Consider the following 16564-nt stretch of genomic DNA (forward strand, 5'->3'; position numbering starts at 1 on the left):
GGATTTTAATTTGTAAATTAGTTTTATTGTTTTTCTGTTTCCCATCTCATTAATAGTATTAACTTTTGTTTATATTCTTCTTTCCTTGTGGTTACTTTTGACTTTTTTGCTCTTTTCCAACCTTTTGAGTTAAGAATGAAGTCCATTTGATTCTTTTTTTTTTAAATGCATGAAATATTGAGCATTTAGACTTTTCCTCTGGTCACTGCTTTAAACATGCTCTGTTGATTTTCATAGGTGATATTTTCACTTTTTTTAAAAGAATTTCTTCAGTTTAATTTTTTTTTTCTTTCTTCAAGAGTTGTCTAATAGATTGTTTTTGAGATGGGAGGAACTTCTTAGCTTCAGAAAATATTTTACGCATTTGTGTGTGTTATTCGGCGTGTTAGAGCTGGTTCCCATAGCCGTGGGGTCCCGGTGCCCCCCACGAGCTTGCTGTGGCCCCTCATTCATTTACAATTTCTTTACTTCCTTTTAGTAGTGTTCGTTTTTAGTTATCAGTATACAGATCTTACACCTTTCTTGACTATGTTCCTAGGATTAAAAAAATATTCTAGTAGTTATTCGTTTGTTTTGAACTTAAAACTCCTGGACAAAGTAATTCTAGTTTTGAGAACAGTCACCATATTAACAGGAAGCCTTCTGTTCCACCAGGTTCCACACGTATAGCCGTTTTCCCATGCTCACTTCCTCCCCTCCCTCTTTGTGTACATGTGCACATCACGTGTTCCTCTGGACCTCTTGGCGAGCTGGAGACACGATGCTCCTGACCCCCAAATGCAGACTCTCTTATGTAACCCCAGGGACGGTGTCAATAGCAGCATTAACACTGGCTAGTACTCTGGCCTAAGAGTCTTCCTGGTGTTCCTGGGAGAGACCTTGTCAGTGAGCCCAGTGACACGTTTCTCCGCTGAATGAAATCCAGGATCCCGTTTGGTTTTGGGGGTGCCATCTCCTTGGCCTCCTTGAACCTGGACGGTCAGGTCCTCCTTCTCTACTAGTCTGCGACGCTGACGCAGGAAAAGGCGCAGGTCGGCTGTGCTGCGGGCCGTTGACCAGCCGGGTGTGTCTCCTGTCCCCGTGGTCCTTTGTTTTTGGCAGGAGGGCCTGGAGAGGCTGCCGTCTCCTCCTTGCTGTCTGGCGGCAGGGGTGCATGAGGTCTGATCTGTGCCCCACCGCCTGGCCCAGGCCCTGGGGTTAAGCTGACGTCCGTGAAGTTTCTCCTCTGCAGAGTTGTCCTTCCTCCACTTTTACCTAGTTTCTTGGGGAAGGTTCTTTGAGACTGCGTAGATATCCTGCCGTTTATGGGACTCGCACCCACAGTTCTCAGGCCTGCTGGACGATCTTGCCTGAATGAGTTACTATCATTCCTTGACCTGTCCTTTCCTGTGTTGCTCTGGTGACTGGGCTTTTCTGTATGAGTCAGTCCTCGTAAGGATGTTGCTAATTTCATCCTTCCTTTCCCAGTTGTCAGTGTCTGCTCTGACGAAGAGCTTTTTCTTTTTCCCTTGTGTGTGTTTACAACCACGTGGACTTGTGGACTTTCACTTTACTTCTTTATTACAAGGCTATAACAGGGACTTGCCTGGGGGTCCAGTGGCTAAGACTGAGCTCCCTATGCAGGTGGCCTGGGTTCCACCCCGGTCAGGAAACTACCGCAGCAAAGATGGAAGACCCCCTGTGCTGCCACCAAGACCTGGAGCAGCCAGATAAATCAATACATGATAGATATTTTTTAGAGGCTACAATAAATAAAAGTTATAATCTTTTATCACCATCGTCTTTTTTCATGCTCAAATTGTTGCCGAGTTGGCCAGCGGAAGGAAGCCTGTCGGGCTTTCCTCTGGGCCCTTCGGCGATGGCCCTGCCTTGCTTTGATCACTTCCTTGCTCTTTCATGTAACAGAATGATCTAGGCTTATCTTACTCTCTCTGCCCCAGTCCTGGGATCAGCCATTTCTCCAAGTAGTCTTAATTCCTATCTGTGAAGAATGGTGTTTTGTTACTGAGAAACCCGTGTTCCTGTTGCTCTGGAGCATCACACTGTCTTAGGGGACGAGGCCGGGAGGGTGATCGTCACACACGTCTGTGCGTGAGCGAGTGGCCCACACACGTCTGTGCGCGGTGCAGACTGCGGCCATACGCAGCCTGCCAGCTCCAGTGGGCGGGCAGGTGCTCACGGGGGGCCTGATGGTGCGGGAGTTGTGGCCGTGGGCTGTGGGAGGACCGGCAGAGAGCGCTGGGGCAGGCGTGGGGAGCACTGCAGCCATGGAGGGAGGCGCCTTGATCTCAACCCATCTGTCTGTGAGGCCGCGGGTGAGTCACTTCCCCTCCCTGGGTTCAATTTTCTCATTTAAAAAATTAGGGTCTCAGGGACTTCCCTGGGGGTCCAGTGGCTCAGACTCTGTGCTCCCAATATAGGGGGCCTGGGTTCAGTCCCATGTGACCCAGTGAAGGTTGAGGATCCCCTGTGCTGCCGCTGAGGCCCCGTGGCCCCGACGTCTTCTCCCCAGGACATGGCAGGCATGCGGCCAGGTGTGCTGGGCAGCCTGGTCTCCAGTGACGTCCTGCTCTTCACCCTAGGGTCTCCTAGCTGCTCTGGCTCCAGAATACTCCCATCTGAAGCCACTCTGGTGGGCCCGTGGGTAGCGGTCAGTGGAGGGAGGCGTGGGTCTAGTCCAGGGAGGGCTCTGCTGTGGGGTGGTTCACGGTGTCCTCTGGGCCCTCAGCGGGCAGCAGCCTGGTTGCTGCTGCTCCGTCCCCCCCGAGGGTAGCACTTCGGTCTCTGAGCAGCACAGCCTGGGGCCTCCTGCCCCCCTGGAGCTGCACCGCGGGCCTGGGTGGAGCAGAGCACAGAAGGCAAGCAGGGCAGGGCTCCCCAGCAGCCTCCCCGCCAGTGCGCCTGGGACCAGGTGAGTGGAGGGCGTCTGGGTAGGGGGCAGGCTGTGGCCATTCTCCCTCTGACCGGCCCAGCCCACAGAGCCTCTTCCTCCCCAGGCCTGCCTTCTCCAGGGAGCCCTCCCACATGCCTCACGTGGAGCAGGCCCTGTGAGGCCTGCGGCCTCTCTTGGCCCAGGTCAGGCGTTCAGTCCCGTTGCCCCGACCCCCTCTGCCTGTGTTAGTTCAGTGAATCGCAGAGACTTCACCGCACAGGAGAGTCGCACCCCTTGGAGTTGGGCTGACGGGCCTGCCGTCTCAGCCCCTCAGCCTGGCCCCGTGTCTGTGTTTCCAGGCCTGGTGTGTGGCCGGAGGAAGGGTGGCCGTGTCTGGGGGGCGCTGGGCCGTGACGGCGAGTGGGCTGCAGCTCATGCCAACCCCTGGGTCCCGTGGTGCCTGGAAGCTGGCTCCACCAGGGCTGTGTGTGCTGGGGAAGGGAGGAAGGGGAGGCAGGGCAGAACTGAGCCCTGCGGTTGCTCGGGGCTGGGCGAGGAGGGGAGACAGAGGAGGAAGGGAGGAGACCCCAAGGCCCTGGGGTGGGGATCGGGGGCTGTGGCCGAGCTCGGCCATGAGAGTGAGGTCTTGAGGGCTGTCAGCAGGGACACAGCCAGGGTCGGGTGGGAGCCGAGGTACTGGAGGAGGGAACACCCCAAGTGGGTGCGTCAGGCCCCCGCCTCTGGCCTGCTGCCAAGGGCCCTCCTGGGGGTGCAGACCAGGTCGGTGGGAGGTTTGGGCTCTGTCGGGAGGAAGGCTGGACGCACCTCCCTCTGTGGACCTGGGGGCCCTGCTCCTTACCCGGCCCCTGGGGTTCCACTGGACTGGGTGGTCTCGGGCCTCCCTCTCATGTGTCTGGGGCCACCGGCCCTGACATGGCTGACGTGGGGGCGGACAAGGCCTGAGGGAGTCTGGGAGCCCTCACTGTCGGCCCTTAGGGGCTTGTGAGTGTTCGGGTGGGAGCAGGCGTGCAGGGGGCCCTCAGTGTGAGGACACGCGCCTTGAGGGTGGCCTCCTCCGCACGCCTCCTCTTGTGTGACTCGCTACCCTCCCTGGGGTGCCCTTCCTGGTACCTCCTATTGGGGGAGACTGGGTCCTGACTGAGGACGGGTGCACCCGGCCAGGTGGGGCAGGCCGGGGATGCGGCCGTGTGCTCTGCCGAGGCTGGAGGCATCTGGGGTGGGGAGGACGCCTGCTGTGGTCAGGTCCATCACCATGCTGGGAGGACCTCCCCGAGGTCACAGCAGGAGCGAGACGCTGGGCACGGTGCAGCCCTCTGGGGAGGTCAGCTCTCCCCCGCAGAGGGGCTCTGGGGTCCCAGTGCCCTTCTCCTGCTCTGGGTCAACTCAGGCCTCCGGGGGGGCCGAGGGCAGGAGGGAGAGCCCATCCTTTCCCGCCTCTCTGCCCCCGGGGTGCCCCCTATGGCCTCCAGGCCTCGGCCTGCCTCAGGGCTGCTGCTGTCCAGTGTCGCCGCGGGGCCCCGGCTCACAGACGAGCTCCTGGAGGCCTCTGACAGGGCACCCTGACCCACCAAGGGCAGGCGTGCTGCCCCGGTTACAGAGGAGAAAGCGGGACCAGAGATGAGAGAGTGGCTCATGCTGGGCCCCGCCGGGACCTGCTCTCCATCCTTGGGGTCCCTCTGGCGTAGTGCGGGGGCAGGGCCCATGCTGGGACGTCCCCGTGTAGACAGTACCACTCCTTGTCTGCTGCTGGGAGGGTCAGCCCTGGCCTTGGGGGGCCCCTGGCCTCTGCGAGCCCCAGGCCGGCAAGAGAGAGCTGCAGGCAGAGGTCACGGGCAGGGCCCGCCCTACTGCGGCCTCAGCACTGGCCTTGGAGGCGGGTCATTGGCCTCCAGCCTGGGCTGTGTCCGGGCGCCCCTTCCAGCCTGGCATCCTGTGGTATCCTGCTGGCCTGCCGCTCCCTCCTCCAGGGCCTGGGGACTTTGTCCTGCAGGCAGGACTGCGTTGCTGGGGCGTTCCCTGGCACCCCCGCTTCCCCTGGTGCCCAGGGGGCAGGATCTGGGCAGTCCAGGGACAGACAGCTTCCTTCAGGCTGTTGCGGGAGGCTGATGTCCAGGGTACAGCCTGGCGCCACCGTGAGCTGGGGGCTTGAGGCGGAGGAGGCCGGCCACCCGAGTAGGTGGTCACGGAAGCTGCTCCGGAGGAGGCCTCCTGGGGAGTGGGCATTGCTCCCTGGAGTCTGGCCGGCAGTTTTGAGGCGGCCTGGGGCTCCTCCTGGGCACCCCAGCCCAGCGGTGTCCGCCGGCCCTCCGGCCTGGCCCTGCTGCAGCTTCCGCCCGCCCGCTGGGCTGCCAGCAACTCTGCTCCTCCTGAGGTGGCTGCCCGCCGCCCACCCTCGCGGTGCGGACACCCTGGTGGAGAAGTCGACCATGAGCTGGCTGTGCGGGGTGGGTGGGAACACTGGATGGGAGCCGAGCGTGCAGCCTGGTGCAGGGCAGGTGGGGGGCACGTGGGGAGCCCCGGGGGTCTGTGCGCCCAGGCCCCTGAGGCCCAGAGCCCTGCCGGGGGCCCGGGCAGCAGGCAGAGGACACGCTCTGGGCGTCCTCCGGCTGGGCTGGCTCTGTGGTCCCTGCGGCAGGTAGCCTCCATGTCCCAGTCTCTGAGCAAAAGCACAGGCCGTGGGAGACTGCAGGCTAGATGGGGCAGGCTGGGGTTCTTCCCTCCATCTCAGACCAGGACTGCCCATGACCCTTCAGCTGCCTGGACGTTGGTGGCAGCCCCTTGGCCTGTTTCTGCCCCTCAGGCGACCTGTGCTGTTGGCTGGTCGCCGCAGTCCCGTCCAGCTGCCTGCCTGTGACCAGGCGCCAGGTGCACCCTCAGCCTGGCGGGTCCCTAGAGCCGTCCGTAGCCTCTGCCCGTGGCCGAGGGACCGCCTCACACCGCTGCCCCTCCTGTCTTCCCAGGGCTGGCCTGCCCCTTCCTCCAAGCTGTGGCTTGGAGGCTTGACGCCTTCTCTGCTCCCCCTTGAGCTCTGTGGAACCCCAGGGTCTCTGAGAGCTCCTGCGTGAGCCCTTGCCACCCACGCGGCCAGGTCCCTGGGGCCAGCCCTCCTGCCCATGCTGGACGTGCGCCTGGCGCGTGGTGGGTGCATGGCTGTCCTGGTCCCTGCGCGCCCCGAGTCTCTTGGCCACACAGGACAATGCTGGGGCCCCTGGGTCTTGTCAGCTCAAGGCAGACACCTGTGCAGCTGTGTTTCCAGGCCGAGCCTTCTGGAGGAGGATTTCACTGGGATTTTGCAAATTAAGCTTTAATGTTTTAAAAGTTTCCACGCATGAAGTTTAGAGAGAGAAGGAGCGCTGCGTGGTTTACTCAGGGAGAGGTCCCCCCACCCCTGCCAGTCGCCTTCCTCCCATCGTGGCTGCTTTGGGTGCTTCTAGGAGGCTGTTGACACTGAATAACACACTCCTGTTGCTCTTTACTGCTCGATCTTGTTTCCACGTTTAGACATTAGTTGTTGACTTGCAAGGTGAGGTCGCAGCGGTCAGGCTCCCGGGAGGGTGGGCGGAGCGGGAGTGGAACCTGAGCTCCAGCTCTGACCCCCCTCTTCTCCCCCCACCCGGTGTTTTGTTTCCTCTGCAGGAAGGTGCAGCCCTGCGTCCTGTGAGAAGATGTCTTATGGATCCATCGCAGGCAGCGGCGGCCTGGGGAGCCGGGGCCCTTTCGGGGGGCCCTCCCAACAAGGCTATCAGCCCCTAGGTAAGGGCAGCCTGGGTGTTAGGGGGGGCAGCCGGGGGCAGCAGGGGGCCCGTCTCCACTGTGTTACCTTGGTAACCATGGTAACCACAGAAGGATTCTGTCCTGACTGGCCCTGCCTTTGACCCCGGATCAGGGGTGACCCTAGCCCCAGACGGGCCGGGATTGTTGGCGTTGGGTCAGCACCTGGGGAGAGCAGAGTGGGAGACGCCGCCCTGCCTGGGGGCGGGTCCAGGCGTCCTCGGTGTCCCGTGGAGTCTGCAGGTGCTGGGGTGCTTGGCGGACGGCCTTGTAGGTGCCTGTGTGGGCCTGGTGCTGTGTGTGGGGCACAGCCGGGGAATGGAGGCCCGTGGGTGACAGGCTGCGTCCTGGGCTCCACAGGGCAGATCTGCTTCTGGTTTTCGGGGGCCGGGCCGGGCCCCTTGCCGTGGGCTGGCTCTGCGGTCTGCTCACCCCCCAGCTCCCATCCCCCTGCAGAGGGGTTTTCTGCCAGACCTGTGTCTGGGAAACTGACTCCAGGTCCTTAGGGATCCGCAGCGAGTGTGAGTTTATGAGCATGTGTGCTCACAGACTTGAAATGTGACGAAGACTCCCAGGGCTGGACCCCACCCCCTTCCCCACCCTGGGGTTGTCCTCGAGGTTTTTCTGCCATGTCATGTCCTTGAGCAGACCCTGTGGGCGTGTGTGTCTCTTGACTGTTGAATCAGCCTTCGACTTGGTTTTGCCCCCGAGGCACAGCCATCCCCTGGCTGCCCTTCCCTCTGCCTGCTCTGGGTGCTCAGTCACGTGCAAGGTCGTGGCAGGCACAGCTGCTCCACGGGGGACGGGCCGTCGGAGCGCCTGTCTTGGGCCCTGCGTTTGGTGCTGAGGAGCTCGGATGCTGGCGCTGTTGGGACGGCCCCCATGATGGTCAGCACAACACCAGGCAATGGGGTGGGCAGCTCAGCGCCTGGTGGCTGTGCTGGCCCGGCCCTGTCTGGTGGGCCCGGAAGGGCAGTGGCCTTGGCTGTCTGCCCGCCCGTGGGCCTGGAGCGGCGTCTTCTGGCTTCAGCTCGCGTTTCTCCGGCATCTGGTGGGATCAGTTTTTCCCGTGGTCACTGTTAACTGTGTTTTTCCCTCTAGTTTGTCTTGTTCTTGTCAATGGGCAAGGTTTCCATGTGTCTTCTGGAGGTACTGTGCCCACCGTGCTGGCTTTTCCTTGTGGTGCTGCTGATGAAAGCCAGTTTTTAACTACAGCACCTCTGTGTTTATCAGTCTTTCTTGTCAAAATGTGCATTTTTCTGTTTAATAAATTCTAGCACAAGGATAATGGTTTTGCCTTTACTTCCTCTGAAGCTTATACAATTTGTTTTTCATGTTTAAGTCTTGCCGTCATCTGGAATTGATTTTTCTGTATGGGGAGGGTGGAGTGTAATACACTACTTTTCTCTGTTGTTATAACAAATTGTCCCCGGGCCCTTGACCGAAAATTCCCTCTCTACAGACCTGTGGTGCCAGCTGTGTGATAAGTGCGGTATCTATGCAGATTCTCCAGGTCAGTTTTTCTATTTCTGTGCGGAGTCACACCCTGATTTTCACAGTTATTCTAACTGTTGATACTGTTCAGGGCAGATTGCTCCATTGCTGCTCCTTAGGTGCGCCCTGGGCACTCTGGCCTCTCTTGCTGCATGGATTTCAGAGGCCCTGCCCGTCACTTGGGCTGAGACTGGCCCCCATCCCGTGTTACCACGAGACTCAGCCGTGCCATCCTCACTAGTCTTCTGCCCACGAGACCGTAGGCCTCTCTGTTGACGGGTCTTTAATGTCAACAAAGTTTGTAATTTTCTCCATAAATATTTTACATATCTTTCATTAAACTGATTTTAACAAAAATGACAACTTTTTTTTTGCTGCTTTTGTAAATAGGACCATTATTAATGGGACAGGGGCTCCCAGCTGGTGCTAGTGGTAAAAAAAAAAAACCTGCCTGCCCGTGCAGGAGACATCAGAGACGTGGGTTCAATCCTTAGGTGGGGAAGAGCCACTAGAAGAGGAAATGGCAGCCCTCTCCAGCATTCTTGCTGCCTGGAGAAGCCCCATGGACAGAGGAGCCTGTCCACAGGGTCACAAAGAGTCGGTCACGGCTGAGGCGACTTAGCATGCACGCACGTTAATGGAACACAGTACCCATTCCAAGTCTTCGTTGCTGGTGCACACACGCACGCACAACTGGTTGTTCTAGGAAGGAAAGTGCAGGTTTTACGTAATATTCACATCTTATTTTTAAGCTTCCTGAATGTGGGAGATTCCATACGGAAGAGTAGGCACAGTGGCATCATGTACCCAGCCCTGGCCCACTGGGCGTGGGGGTCATGCCCCAGGCTGGCCCAGCGTCACCTGTGTGCTCGCGACCCCCTCCCCCGAGACATCAGCACGCCTCCTGTGTGACCATCTCAGGGAGGGTCTCCTTTCCGTGCCCAGATGTCGTCCAGATGCAGCGGGGCTTCCTCCCTCCTGCGAGTTCCGGGAGACCCGCAGAGACGCGGCGTGTCTGGGCTCCCTACGAGAGGCACACGTCACTGTTGATGGTGCCTTTCTGGTCTTTCCAGGCCTCTGGATGCTCCCCTTTTAGTTTTCCTTTTTTGTTTTTGTCCCTGGATTTGATTTCTTGAAGAAGCCAGCTTTTCCCTGTGGAACGTAGTTGAGTTCTGTCTACTGACAAAGTCACTGACGAAAGGTCCTGCCGTGTTGCTGAAGTCTTTTTATTAATTGTAATAATTTGTTGAGTCTTGGGTTTTCTGTATAGACAGTGTCACTTACGAATAATGACAGTGTTCGCCTCTTCTGTGTCAACGCTTTTATCTTTTGTGTTTTTCCTTCTGTCCTGAGCCCACCGGAAGCTCTAGTTCAACTCTGAGTAGAAATGATGATTGTGGCCTCTCTTCTATTATTGTTATTTTATTTTCTATTATTATTATTGTTATTTTATTTTCTTTTATTTTTTCCAGGCTGCGCTGTGTGGCTTGTGAGATCTTAGTCCCCTGAGCAGAGATAGAACCCATGCTCCCTGCACTGGGAGCACGGAGTCCTAACCACTGACCTGCCAGGGACGTCCCGGAGATTGTGCTCCCTTTTCTATTATTATTATATTTTTTTAGGCTGTGTCATGTGGCATGTGGGGTCTTAGTCCTGCTGACTGTGTTCTTTGTAAGTTTTTGGAAGAACAAGATTGCTCCTGTCCGGTGTCTGGGATTTCGCTGTAAAACCGCCCCTCCACCCCGGGAGGGCCTGGAGCTCCTCTGTGGACTGCCTGTTGCTCATGCCATCTGCGACAGCTGTCCAGGCTCTCTGCTTCTTCTTCGGTCAGCTTGCTGTGTTTCTGTGGGTGCGTGTCTGCTCTTCTGAATGTTCACATTGACTGAAGTAGCACGGTACGCAGTCGCACGTTATCCAGTGGGACCTGGGCAGCATCACTCTGTGGTCAGGGGCGCAGCCACGAGGGCAGCAGCCCTGGTTCCAACCGCCTGCTCTGCCGCAATCCAGCTGGGCCCGGACCACCGGGAAATGGACAGGGTTAGGCTCCGCTCTGGCGCGGGAGAGACGGATGGAATTGACAGGCTGAGCTCTGCTCCTGTTGTTTCACTAGCGTCCTCAGCCCCTGGATCACACCCTCTTTTATTCCTAATGTTGTTTAATTGTTGCTCCCAATTTTCTTGTTTTGTCATCAACATCGACAGACTCGTGGCAGCTTTATAAACCCCTCCAAAGGGCTGACTTGATTTTCTGAATCTCTATTAAAAGCTAGTTTTAAAATCTGATGGATTTCTTTCTGCCCACATTTTTACTGTTTTCCCCCTTCTTTCTTTGAGTTGATGCTGTTTCATTTTCCTAAGAGCATTCATATCCAGTTTTTATTCATTTCTGATAAAAGCATTTCCATTATAAATGTCCAGATAATCATGGTTTTAGTTGAATCTCACAATTCAAAAATATATAGCATTTTAAAATTAATGTTTAGTTGTAAATATTTAATTTCCCTTGTGAATTCTTCTTTAACCCAGGATTTATTTATAACTGTAGTTCATTTCCGAACGTGTATTTCTTTCTAGTTCTCTTTTGAAACTGATTTCTATATTAATTGCATTTCTGTCAGAAAAGCATCTGCATTTGCTGACAGCTGTTGAGACTGGGGCTGCTTTTGGGGTGCTGGGTGTGATTCTGGGGGTGACCAGCAGGGCTGCCAGGGAGGCAGGCTGGGGCTCCAGGCCAGGATGGAGGGGCCCTGCTGAGACCCCAGGTGTGGGAGCAGCTGTGATCGCCACTGCCTGCCGCGTGCCAAGCCCTGAGTGTTACTGGTTACTCGGGGACCGTAAAGTTAATTATGCAGAGATTAGGGTGGGCTCTTGCCATAAAGTCCCATCACAAATGCAGCAAAAAGCCAAGTGGGAAGTTACTATCATGTAAAGAACTCACATAAATGGGAGGAAAGCCCCCAGATCTGTATACGGATGGGCCAAGTCTGTGAAGAGAGGGTGTGGCTCACAGACCGTGAGAAGGTACCTGGAGAGAAGGATGTGAACTTGGCCCTTCTCCTGTGGCTCAGTGGCAGGGGGTTGGGGGTGGGCTCACTTGCAGGGGAGGGCACCCTGCTCCCTGCCTCCTCCGGACCCCCTCCTTCCCTCTGTCTCGGCCCAGCCACGCCTCTTTGTTAGGGAACCATCAAGGGATACTGGCAGAGATGTTTGCCGCAGGGGATGTGAGGCAGAAATGCCGTTGCTCCCCAGCTCAGGGAGACAGTGTGATGGGCCGTGGTCTGGGGTGGGGCGTGAGGCCATCCTGCGGAGCCTTGGAGAGTGCCGGGCGCCTGCCTGCGTCCAGTGGGATGACGGACAGACATGACAGTTGAGGCGGGCGACCCCCTGCCTGGGCTTCTCATTGCCTGAGACTCACCCTTGAGTGCTGATAGTTTCCCTCATGATGTGCGTGGTGGTGGATGCTCTTTATTGTTTCCTGTAATAATTGCCTGCATTTGCATTTATATTGTGCCCCCAGAGTTCAGAGTTCACATGATTCTGGAGAGCAGACCAGACTGGCTCCTCCACGGGTGTCTGGGGACCTTGCGGGGCATTGAGGGGAGGTGGGCTGGGCCTGGACTTGTGCTCACCGGACGCCCGTGTGGCGAGGGCATCGAGCGCCTCTGGCCCCCTGTATCCCACGAAGCTGGTGGTGGCCCCATGGCGGGGCCTGGGCCGCTGCACCCCCTCCTTACACAGTGCTCTCCGAGCAGCGGTCCCCAGGGCTGGGCTGTCTGCCTGCAGGGGAACCTCGGCAGGCGCCTGGGGGAGAGGCCCTGCCCACAGGCTCTCCTGGAAGCCCTGGGGAAGAGGACGTGTCAGGCCCTGCCCTCTCAAGAGTCGGGCCGTCCTGGACCTACAGACATGCTCCACGTGGAGGCCTTTTCTGCAAAGAGGCTGCTGCTGCAGGAGCTCAGTGCTGAAGCTCTGGACTTTGCTTGCCCCTTGACATGATTAGACATCTCCAAGGCAGACTTCTGGACAGTGCACCCCCCCACCAAGCGCCCGGGCTGTGGTGTGTGGTCTCAGCCTGGCACCACTGCCTCTTTTGATTCCGAAGAGCTGTGCACAGGAAGCAGCTTGGTTCCAGAGGTGTCCGTCTGTCTTAACAACACATGTCTTCAGGCTCAGGAATTCTGGCAAACCTGTCCAGGAAGTGTTTCTGAATAAATGAAAATTATCAGAGAGGAAACTGCGTCCTCCCTGGGGGCCCAGCATCGCTCCTCAGCTTGGCAGTGAGTGTCAAGGGAACCGATTTTGTTTTCGTTTTCACTTCTGATACACTGTGAACGATGGTTTTATAAAATACAGTGGCATGGTCCCATGCTGGTGGTGCGGAGATGCCACATTGCCATGAGTGTGCCCAAGGCCTTATTCTCCATTTTTGCATGTTGCCGTGCACTGGTCAAAGTCCTGGCCTGGTTGGGGGCCACACCTGAGGCTTTGCTGTAAGGAGTTTCGTACTGGCTTGGAATCACCTTTCCGAAGAACCTGGGTGCAGAGAAAGAATATCTGAAGTTCTGGACATGGTGCTGGCTTTCAGCAAAAGGGGGTGTTTGGGGGGTGTGGCAGTCAGGGAGGGCTTACTGGAGGAGGTGGGTCTGAGCAAGTGGAGCTGTTAGTGTGGATGCTTGGAGGGCCCAGCACACCTGCTGTCCTGTTTGAGAGCCTTGCTCCACCAGAGGTGCCCCAAGCCAGGCAGGGGGGCTTAACCGAGACTGTCCCTTGCTGTCTATAGAGTGCACAAAGTGTTGGACCAAGTACGGAATCCGCCATTTCCCCTGCCCATCGCCAGAGAGCAGCCTGCAGGACCCCTGTGTGGGTGAGGATGGGGACGGTGACCTGGGGCCAGCTGGCACCCCCAGAGGCCCGAGGGCCAGGAAGCGAGGTACTTCTGCTGGGATGCTGGGTCTCGGGGGTCCCAGGGAAGGCCACGCAGAAATGCCGAGCCCTAAGGTGGGAGGGTCAGTGGGTGGGGAATGGACTCCCAGGGGCTTTGGCTGGGGAAGCTGGGGAGCTGGAGCAGGGGTCCCTGCTTGTCTCCACCTTCACCCGCACTAGCCCTTTCCTTCCCCAAGGACAGCTGATGGTGTGGCGGGTCTGGACCAGGGATGTTGCCAGGCTGTCAGGGCCCTGTGGGCTCCAGGGAGGAGGCCCGCACTGTAGGACGGAGAGGCAACGGCTGGCCCAACTCCTGTGGCCCCTGGGCCCAGAGCCTGCATCTGCCTTGCAAGGGTGGCTGGGGGCCTGGCAGGAGAGTGTAGGGGCCTCAGTGTACCCTTCAAGGGGACCCTGTGTGGGAGGGGCAGCCACGCCAGGACTCAGCCAGCTGGGCAGGAAGGCAGAGGTCAGCAGCACCCAAAGTCTTCTTGGTCAGGACGAAGGCGTGTCAGTGGTCATTGATGTCCCTGGGCAAGCCCTGGCCCTGGCCCCAGAGGGCCTGCTCCTTGTGATGGGACAGCCGCCCCGCCTTCTCACCCCTTGATCCTGACATCGGCTGCTGGAGGGAGTAGGGCCAGGGTGGGCCTTTCTGGAGACAGATGGGCACCATGGCCCAGAAGCAAGGTCCCTCACAGCTCCACACCCAGCCAGGCAGTGGCAGGGCCAGGACTCAGACCCACGCCTCTGGACACCCAGTAGGGAAGGGGCCGTGGGCAGAAACAAGTACTGTTCTGAACTGGAAGCCAAAGAGGAGGCTCCTTGGGAGCTGCCACCACCCTGGCCGGGGCCTTAAACACCCACCTTTCGGTGCCTTTCCAGGGCCAGGGGTCACGCCCGATGGCAGTGGGACACCAGAGCCCACCTCGCTGCCTGCTGGCCCGCAGAAGGAGCCAGCTGCAAGGGCCCGTGGCCACGTGGCCAGCACCACCCGGGCCAAGAAGAGGAAACCCAACTTCTGCCCGCAGGAGACGGAGGTGCTGGTAGCCAAGGTCAGCAAGCACCATCAGCTTCTGTTTGGCGCCGGGCTGCCGCGGGCCGAGCCTGCCCGCAGGTACCGTGTCTGGAGCCGCATCCTGCAGGCAGTGAATGCGCTGGGCTACTGCCGGCGCGACCTTGTGGACCTCAAGCACAAGTGGCGGGACCTGCGGGCCGTAGTGAGGCGCAAGCTGGGCGAGCTGCCGGGGGCGCCTCAGGCCCTGCCCCTCACGCCCCTGGAGCAGGCTGTGGCCAAGACCTTCTCCTTCCAGGCCCCGACCCCCGAGGGCCTCGGCCCCGAGCCGTGCAGAGGTGAGTTCTTTGCCCAGCTTAGCTGGCAGGAAGCTTGGCTGCCGCCCCCCACCTTCCCCGTGATCTCTGGATCCTTCTGTACTTTATCCTTGGCTCCTTCACTCCTGCCACCCAATGGGCCCCATTTAAGCCCCAGGCACCCAGGGGCTCGTCCCTCCCTCAGGGTCACAGAGGGAGCTGGGCACAGACAGGACGCAGCTCTCTCTGCAGGGCACTGAGTTCCTGACTTCAGGTCATGACCCAGAGCAAGAAAGACGTGTCCTCCGGGCAGTGTCGCGGCAGCGCTGACCCCAGTTCCTTCCCGGTTCTTGCCCTCTTGCTGGTTCAGTGTCTAGGAGTGGCCTCGCCCAGCTGGGCTGGCCCCGAGGCATCAGGGTGGGCAGGTGGGGACCTGAGGCCCTGGTTATCTCCATCCTCCTGGGCAGAGCCTGCCCTGGCCTTTCTGGGGCATTGCTCTCGTTAGGCCCAGTGCTTGGGGGTGGTGGCCAGGTCAGGGCAGGCCTGCCGCCTGGTGCCGGGAAAGCACTGGGGCCGTGCTGTGTGAGGACTGGCGCCATCCTGACTGCCTGTGGCCCCCACGGGATGGCCTTGTGAAGCCGTTGGGGCTGCAGCCGTGGGGCCAGGAGGGGCAGGGCGCCCGGTCCCCACCCTGGTCCGGTCTCCTGCTGCCCTGGGGCTGGGCTGGCTGGAGCGGGGGCGGCAGCGGGTGGGGCCCTCCTCCAGACCGGCCAGCCCGCTCTTGCCCCCAGCCTGTGTGAGGTCTGCGGGCTGCTGTCCTTCAGCGCCGGTTCCCTCCCTGTGCTGCTGTGCTCGAGGACTGACCAGAGGCATGGGTATTGGCAGCTCGTCCCGTCCACGCTCAGGAGGGCATACTTGGCAGTCTGTGCCCCGTCCATGCTGGGGCGGGCTCCTCACCGGCTGAGGAAGAGCGTGGGAATGTCTGTGTGTGGACACGCAGCCTTGCTTTCTTGAGGGTTTGGATAAATTCCCAAGTCAGATTGCTGGTCCCATGTAAGAGTGAGTTAAGCTGTCAGAAGCTGCTGCTCCGTCGTCCATAGTGGTTGTACAAGCTCTGGCCCCTGCGTCCTTGCTGGTGGTCACCCTGATTCCCGCCTCCCTGGGCTGATGGGGGAGGGCCCTGACTGCAGTGTCAGCCTGCTCCAGGCAGGGGCTCGTCCTGCGCTGTCCGTCCGTTTGTCTGACCTTCTTCTTCCCAGCAGTGTCTGCTGACCCCTGTGTCCCTCTCCTGGCCTGTCATGTGCAGCCGCTCAGTCTTGATTCTGGAGGCAAGGGATCCACCAGACCCCTGTATTGTGCCCCTGTGGTCCTTGCTGCATTCATGCTTGAACCTGGTGGGTTTGGGGCCGAGGTTCTGTAGATATTCAGCCTGGCACTGTTGGAGGAACCCAGAATGACCCAGCACCCTGTTCTCATGTTTCCCTCCATCCTTGTCACTGCTTTTTCAGCCCTCGCTGTCTGATTACGGAAACTATAAGTCAGTCTTGAAGTGAGTGGGTCATCATTTCCTCCTCCTGTTTTCTGAAAGGGTTTCTGTAGAATTGGTATTATTCTCCCCTTAACTGTGTGGCCACCATCCAAGACGGCATTCTTTCTCTGTGGGGAGAGTGTCACCATGGTCCCTTTAACAGCCTGTGCAGCCTGCTCTGCTGCAGTGAGCTTCACTGTTGGGTGTCTTTCCGGGGGCTTGCCCATTGATCTGAGCTGACAGAGGAGCTGGCTCCACTTTTTCCTGAAGGTCCGGTCTTCCGAATGCCTGTAGGACCTGTAGTGAGAGCTCCTCTTTCCTTCCTGTTGTTGCCAATTTGTGTCTTTTCTATTTGTTCTCAACTAATCTCGCTGCAAGTCTATTAGTTTTATTGATTGCTTCAAAGAGCCAGGTTTTGACATCATCAATTTTCTCTACTTATCCATGCCAATTTAATTGATTTCTGTTGACCTTTAATGTTTCCTTCCTACGTCGGGGTTAATCTGTTTCTGTCGTATCATTGACTGGGGACTTCTTTTCTAATGTAAGTATTTATTGCTATAAATTATGCTTGCCTCATTACTTTATTTATGTGCATTTGTACATTGTTATCTTTTCATTCAGTTTACAATATTTTCTAATTTCCTTGGTGAG

General features: G+C 58.0%; 1 protein-coding gene across 7 annotated transcripts in view; it reads left to right on the top strand.

Annotated features, from left to right (window-relative positions):
* The first annotated feature begins 6033 nt into the window (after positions 1 to 6033).
* Positions 6034 to 16564, top strand: part of TSNARE1 (t-SNARE domain containing 1) — an 80167-nt gene continuing 69636 nt past the window's right edge. The window contains exons 1-3 of one of the 7 annotated variants that reach the window (XM_040261670.1): positions 6034 to 6646; positions 12935 to 13084; positions 13957 to 14424. In XM_040261670.1, the coding sequence (XP_040117604.1) occupies positions 6559 to 6646; positions 12935 to 13084; positions 13957 to 14424 (706 nt within the window). In that variant the 5' untranslated portion in view covers positions 6034 to 6558. The remainder of the gene's footprint in view (positions 6647 to 12934; positions 13085 to 13956; positions 14425 to 16564) is intronic. The other 6 variants (XM_040261671.1, XM_040261672.1, XM_040261673.1 and 3 more) reach the window with 6 other exon arrangements.

The sequence above is a fragment of the Oryx dammah genome, unplaced genomic scaffold (genome assembly GCF_014754425.2).
Source record: "Oryx dammah isolate SB20612 unplaced genomic scaffold, SCBI_Odam_1.1 HiC_scaffold_19, whole genome shotgun sequence".
NCBI classification, from domain to species: domain Eukaryota; kingdom Metazoa; phylum Chordata; class Mammalia; order Artiodactyla; family Bovidae; genus Oryx; species Oryx dammah.